At 43.8% G+C, this 7,721-nt stretch overlaps 1 protein-coding gene across 2 annotated transcripts in view; it reads left to right on the forward strand.

The window, feature by feature from the left end:
• zftraf1 (zinc finger TRAF-type containing 1) overlaps positions 1-7,721 on the forward strand; it is a 19,426-nt gene extending 11,705 nt beyond the window's left edge. For both annotated transcript variants that reach the window (XM_080442807.1, XM_080442808.1), the window contains exons 5-7: positions 465-676; positions 3,097-3,275; positions 6,918-7,721. In XM_080442807.1, coding sequence (XP_080298933.1) covers positions 465-676; positions 3,097-3,275; positions 6,918-7,130 — 604 coding nt within the window. In that variant the 3' untranslated portion in view covers positions 7,131-7,721. The remainder of the gene's footprint in view (positions 1-464; positions 677-3,096; positions 3,276-6,917) is intronic.

A 7,721-nucleotide genomic window follows, 5' to 3' on the forward strand; every position in this document is an offset into this window, starting at 1 on the left:
CCCATGGAGACTTGAATTCATGGATATTGTTTGGTTTTTGGCACATTCCTAAGCCAATCATTTAAAAAATAATTGAGCGGTTCCGGTAGGAGACGCAAAGAGTCTCCTTTGTGTCTCCTAGCGGAACCGCTGCCTACCGGTCCACTGGTCATCAAATTATTGGCTTAAGAATGCGACAAAATGGGTGACAATGGGGTGACAAGATAGAAAAAAAGTCATTTTGGGGGTGAACTATCCCTTTTAAGCATTTCCCTAGAATAGATAGAACACTCAAAATAATTGTATATAATAATAGGGAAACAGTTTAGTTCACTCACTTTTATTTACCACAAAAATTATACCCATGACAAAATTGTACAGTACGATACAAAATATATTAAAAAACAACCCCTTCTTCTCCTTTCCCTTTTATCGTGTGTACAAATATTAACACACTTTCTCGTGTTGTTGCGCGGGTCCACCAGGGTGACGTCGTGCAAGTACAAGCGGATCGGCTGCCCCTGGAAGGGGCCTTTCCACGAGCTGCCGGCGCACGAGGACGAGTGCTGCCACCCGACCAAGACGGGCACGGAGCTGATGGGCATCCTGGGAGAGATGGACCAGAGCCTACGCAGAGACATGACGCTGTACAACAGCATCTTCGGCCTGCTCTGCTACGAGAAGATTGGCTTCACAGGTACGTAAACCACATGGATTAACCCATTAAGACCTGAGGCGATTCTTAAAAATGTTTTCTAAATCCTAACAGTTTAAAAAAAAAAAAAAAAAAGATTTTTCAAAAATAGCAGATCTACAAGTTCATAGCGCGGCACTCGGTGCCGTGCTATGAGCTTGTATATCTGCTATTTTTGAATAGCCAAAGAAATCTAAAGTGACACAGATGCAGGTCTTAATGGGTTAAAAGTTCACAGTCTCTCAAGACTGATTTCAGTCATTTGGATTCCATGTGAAGCTATTAATTAAATGGATCCCTGCCTAATAAGCCAAATATGCCTTAATGCATTATAATTGCCCTCCATAACAAAACAATTAAATTAAAAACACCTTAAGTGTTTTATTTATTTTAGAAGTAGTTCCATCTTTTACTCAATAGGGACAACACCTGTCGCAGGTTGATGATGTCATTTGTCCATGTGCAGTCCAGCCCTATGGAATGTGTGGAATGCACGTGCTATTTAAAATATTGTCTCGATGTTCATATTAACCGTAGGAAGTATTACGTTGTTTTTTATTAGGACGTGCTACTAACGTTCCTTAGGGCTGGAACACACATCACGACAAATCAACTTGTGACAGGGGTTGTCCCCTTTAAGTAAAAGATGAACCATTTCTAAAATAACTAAAATATTTAAGGTGTTTTTAATTTGACATTTTAGTTATAGAGGGCAATAGAGCGCCGAAGTCTGACATCATTTACACATCCTACCTGGTTCGCGGTTTTCCACCCCCGTTCTGAATTCCCATAGACGTGTTTAATATCGCGTCAAATAAGAACTGTGTTCCAAAAATAAACAAATGATCCCGGCGGTTTGACTCTTATGGATATGAAACATCAACTGACGGTGAGAAAACGCTAATGTTACTTCCGCCGAATTAGTTAAATTTTCGCCAGAAACGGACTGTATCAAATATAAGTGACTGACTATCATAAACGATACAGAACCTCCTCCCTGACAATATCGCCGAGACAGTTTGTTTATTTTTGGACCGCAATTCTTATATGAGACGATTCTAAGATGACCCAATGTTATTCTCCATAGAGAAATTACCTTACGAACCAGGGGATGAACGAGTGACGTCAGGACTTCTGTACTCTATAATAATGTATTAAGGCATATTTGGCTTATTAGCCAGGGATCCTTTTAAGGCTATTTTCGGTTATTATTTGAAGATTAGAGCTTTTGAAGTGGCCACATTAGGAAGTGGTCAAACTAGGCAATTATGTTCTGAAGCATCTTACCACGAAACCCCCAGTGCTCTGGGATATCTAATAAAAGCAACGGTTAAAGCCTCAATCTGTGATTTCTTCACCTGGTTGGCAGTATGTAGAACAGCAGGTAGGGGGCAAACATGTTCAGTCGTGAGATTTGATTTTGATTTTATCCATGCACACAATAGTAGAATATATCAGTATCAGGCCACATACTGCACATAACACACCACTTCTTCTGGGGGCACGGTGGCACAGTCGGTAGTGCTGTCGCCTCACAGCTAGAAGGTCCTGGGTTCGATTCCCGCAGGGGACGCTATGGGTGCTGGGGGCGTGTTCTCTCCTCCGCGTCATCAGTGCCCATACCCTAGGTGGGGTTGGCGAAAGGGCCTTTCTGTGTGGAGTTTGCATGTTCTCCCCGTGTCTCCTAGGGTAGGTACCCTCACAAAAACATGCAGTAATCCTGGTCACTATACTGCCTCCCCCTGGCCAGCCGGGGCGCCTGATGGAGGGGAAGGGAACTGGTTGGAATAACGTGTTCCTTCCACGCGCTACGTCCAACCAGGGAAACTCTCCCCTGTCAGGTGATAAGAAGGTCAGTTGGCTCTCATGCATTGAAGGAGGCATGAGCTCGGCCCTGGCCTCCCTAGGTTGGCAGAGGGAAGGTATAGTGCCCAGGATTACATAGACAATTGGCACTGGGTGTAAAAAATAGGGTTACAAAATAGCGGGATAAAAAAAAAAAAAAAAAAAAAAAACACACCACTTCTATGCTAGTAGTAAATGCCTGAATTTATACTTGGTTGTGAGCCGCGTCGTGCACCGAAAAAGAGCAGATTTACAAGCTCACAACATGCCGAACCGCAGCACGTTGTGAGCTTGCAGATCTGCTATTTTCGGTGCGAGTCACAGGCTCGCAACTAGGTATTAAATCAGGCATAATCGTGACAGTGCAGAGTGTACAATTGATTCCATGCTACTTTCTTCTCTCATCTTTCTCTCCCTCTCTTCTCTTCACTTATCTTCTTCCTCCTCTCCTCTTTTCCACCTCTCGTCACTCCTCTCCTCTTCACCGCCCCTCTTGTCTCTTCTCCCCATCTCTTTATTCGTTATTCATGTCCTCTTCTTCTTCTCCCCGTCTCCTCTCTTTCCGTCCGTCCATCCAGAGGTTCAGTTCAGGCCGTATCGCACCGATGACTTCATCACTCGTCTGTTCTACGAGACGCCACGCTTCACCGTCCTCAATCAGACCTGGGTGCTGAAAGCTCGCGTCAACGACTCCGAACGCAACCCCAACCTGTCCTGCAAACGCACCCTGTCCTTCCAGCTCATTCTCAAGAGCAAGGTACGGTCTACGCACACACGTAGCTCAAGAATGTGTCTGGGGGCAGAAATGCACCTCTGCACCTCTGCACCTCAGCTCATAGCTATGAGCTTGTAGATCTGCTATTTTTGAAAAATCGTGAAAACGCGTGCAAATCTTGAACATACAGTATATTTTTTAAAGCGAACATTTGTCAAATATTTTGTTCCAGAAGCAAAAGATTTGAGTGAACATTTTTAATATGTATATATACTATATGTATTCAAAGATTTGCACAAAAAGTTCAAGATTTTTCAATCCTTGTATATCTGCTATTTTTTAATAGCCCAAAGTATAAAATAATGGTTATAGCTAAAAATGATGTGTTCCCGGTCTTAATGGGTTGAAGTAAGTGGGCCGCAAACACTTTTTGAAATTTTCAAGTGGGCCCTGCCCCTGATCCAGAAAAGGTTCGAGAATCACTGTGATAGAACGCTCACCAAGGACATCTCATGAGGTGCAGAAAAACAAAACAGAATCTCAAACAGGGAGAAACGCACACTGTGGCTCTGGATGTACGTATGTGAACTTATTATCAGACAACCGCTTCAGCCATAGCCTTCGTCTGGGTCTGCAAGGCTACAGCCTGATTATAGATACTGCAGTCAATTTGCATTAAAGCCACAGTGTGTGTTTTGCCCCTGACATAGATAGATAGCTTTATTATCAACATAATTGATTCCACTGGCTTACTGAAATCTAAAATTACTCACAAGTCAGTTCATTATGAGACACAAATATTGCACAGTCCCCCGATACCTGATCAAATCGACAGGAAGTGATGCCCACCACCCACTGGGAAACTTGTGGATAGGAGAAAAGATAAGAGGATATTGCACTTATTTAGAGTTCACAAGTATGATGGCTCACATAATGTGAAGGCTACCGTTAATCACTTAAATCCATACGTGTCAAATAGCAGATTGCATTGTGACCTTTATTATGACACGTCCACAGACCCCAGAGCAGGAACCACAAGAATCAATATGAAAAATATTGCCACTAAATCAATAGATGTTGTTCACAGTCTTCACACCATTACAAACGGCTGTGCATGTACTGTATAATATGCAGACAATCTTGTACTAGGTCGATGTAAACATTTTTTTCCAGACTGGATTGATAATGTAGCCAAATGCCGGCAATATCGATGTTTCACCACTAGATGGCATATGTAAGTCATCCAGGCTGCTGCTGAGTGAAACAATGAACATAGCCGTCACAGAGTGGGAGTGTAGATCAGCAAGTCAGTAAAAACCTAGCCTCTGTACCCCAGTCTTTTAAAACCATGAAAATGTGTAAAATGGACCAGGAGGCAGACGTGCAGAAAAACTACCATTTTTAATTGGTTCCAGGCCAAGACAACAAAAATGGCAAAGCTTTACAGCTGAAGAACAAAAATCAAACTACTTAAATGGAGAGGCAAAGTGTCAACCTCTCCCCATGGCAGTCTTGCACCCCTAATGAGCCGCTTCCCTTATATACTCTACAGACTCCACCCTTCCGTTTCTAATCAACCAACCACAATAGAATAGAAATCCACCCAAGATGCTCCCCATGTTCTAATCAATCCGCAAACAGGATTAACAGGCGCCTCCTCAATCAGATCTTCAGGCACCAATCACCCAACCACACAGCTTGGCTTCAACAGGCCCGCTCCCCCATAGCAGCACCTTCCTGTGACAGATAAAACAAAAAGATATTAAAGAGATTCCAGTCACAACAGAATGTTGCACCTTCTGTGGGACTGGGAATCTACAAGTGACAAGCATAACATACATTTCGACGTGATGTCACAGTACTGTGATGTCAGTACGGTGACATCAGGCATCTCCATACTTGGGAGGAAAAAGCAGAGGCAGGCACGGCCAGACAAAGTTTCTCGGAGTGTAGTATGTACGTGAAGTACGTGCTACAAGGTACGTTGGATAGCGTAGCGTTGATCTAATTGGCATACGATGTATATCACAATTAGCATCTGTGATCAAGTAAACAGTAAGTTACAATGGAAGCAAACTCGAATGGTGTATCATAGAAAATATCATTGTACTTTTGATATTTTGAACATATGTGGCTGGGTTTGATAAATACTATTTATCAATTTATTAAATGGCTAGTCATTGACCAGTTAGGAGTTGTCCCACATTTCCCAGTGGCCAGCATATGTCCCTGCTGACCAGTCATCTTCTTCTGGTCCCACAAACAAGGCTGAAGGCCAGGGGAGACCATTTTCCGCTCTAGCGCCCAAACTGTGGAACGATCTTCCACCCCATCTTAGAGCATCTCAAACCTTGCCTGTGTTTAAATCACGTTTGAAAACTCACTTGTACTCCTTGGCTTTCGATGATTCAGAGTGAGCTGTTTCCGTTAGGCAATGTGTTTGCACCCGCTATGTGTTTTTCCCGTTTATTGTTTCACTCTTAGTATTCTATATTTGTTGTGTACAGCACTTTGGTTTGGTTCAACGCTGTTAAATACATGTGCTCTATGAATACAGTGGATTGATTTGGAATAGTGTCAAAGGGTTAGCGTGCAGTAGCCTTGCCTAGCCAGGCGTTCATCCACTCTGGGTGACAAAACCACACTCTTGGCTCTGACGCAACAATTTATTGAGACATTAAAAGAGCCAACGTTTAATCTGCCTTCAGGGTTAACGAGGCAGTTTAGCTGCTGATACGGTGGCTCTTTTTTAATGTCTCAATAAATTATTGCATGGGAGCTGCAAGTGTGTGATAAGGCTACTCGGAACTTTGTCGCCAGCACCTCCCCAGCTCAGGTGTGCTTTTCCGCCACTTTGACAATTAGAACCAATGGAATTTAATGAATCAATACAAATGTATTTTGTCAACATTTTGTTATTTACATTTGCTTGATTGTTGGATTTTATTTCCAACTGGGCATGGTCATTTATTTTGAATTTTTAAAAAACAACACAAATGCTTTTTTTTAACAGTGTTTTTAGTTGGCTCTTAAAAATGTCCAAAGAGACCGGCTTCGAATGCTATCAATGCACTGAATGGGGGACATTATCATGTTTTATCAGACCATTGAATGGTTGAAGTAGGCGAGATACTGACCTACCCGCGTTTCATCAGACGAGTCATTGGACGTAATCAGGAGATACTGACCTACCCGGGGGCAGAGCTGTCCCCACAACATGATTTACGATTCTGTGCCTATCGGCACATAACTCGGACGGCGCTGAGTGGGCTCAAGCGAACGTCGCAACTCGCAACTCGCTCGCTTTAGCTCGCTCGGTGGTGCCTCTCGTGGCTCCAGTTCGCTTGAGACTGCGCACCTCCGTCATGGTCCAAAACCGAAACTTAACTTTATATAAGTCATCTCCGTCGGTAGGTCAGTATGTCCTGATTACACCCAATGAATGGTCCGATAAATCGCGGGTTTGTGTCAGCATGTCGCCTACTTCGCCCATTCAATGGTCTGATAAAACGTGCTAATGTCCCATTCAATGCATTGATAGCATCCAAAGCAGGCGTTCACACTGTTTCACAAATTTCACAAACATTAGGACTTGGCCAATACAAACATTTTCAGTCGTGAGATTTTATTTTTGCTTTAATACATCATCAGTAAGTGTGTGTGTGTCCATCATGTCCGTTCCAGGTGAACTCGGCACTGGAGTGCTCCTTCCTGCTGCTGAAGGGCCCGTACGACGACGTGCGCATCAAGCCGGTCATCCACCACCACGCCTTCAGCAACGACACCAACGAGACGGAGTACGTGCCGCTGCCCATCTCCGACTCGGTGGAGTGCAACAAGCTGCTGGCCGCCAAGAACATCAACCTGAGACTCTTCATCTTCCAGATACAGAAGTAGAAGAAGAAGAAGAACTCTTCATCTTCCAGATACAGAAGTAGAAGAAGAGGACGAGAGAACAGAACAGAACAGAGGGAGAGAAGAGAGTGAGAGAGAGTGGGGGGGTAAAGATTGAAGAGACACCGGCGCTCAACCACTGATACCTCTGAACACACACTCACACACACACACACACACACACACACACACTCACACTCACACTCACACACACACACACACACACACACACACACACACACTTACATATACACACAGCTTACATAGATGGATAATGTTACTATACCTATATGGTACACTCTTACACACACATGCGTGTACACACACACACACACACACACACACACACACACACACACACACACACACACACACACACACACACACACACACACACACACACACACACACACACACACACACACACACACACACACACACACACACACACACACACACACACACACACACACGCACACACAAACCCCTCCTTTGATCAAGACGGTGAGAGCCCTTGCTGTAACAGTTACTGTGTAGATGGGAGGGCATTGATACTGTACGGGGTGTGTGTGTGAAGGGTTGTTGCTTTGGAAG

The sequence above is a fragment of the Gymnoscopelus braueri genome (genome assembly GCF_963280865.1).
Source record: "Gymnoscopelus braueri genome assembly, chromosome: 11".
NCBI lineage: Eukaryota > Metazoa > Chordata > Actinopteri > Myctophiformes > Myctophidae > Gymnoscopelus > Gymnoscopelus braueri.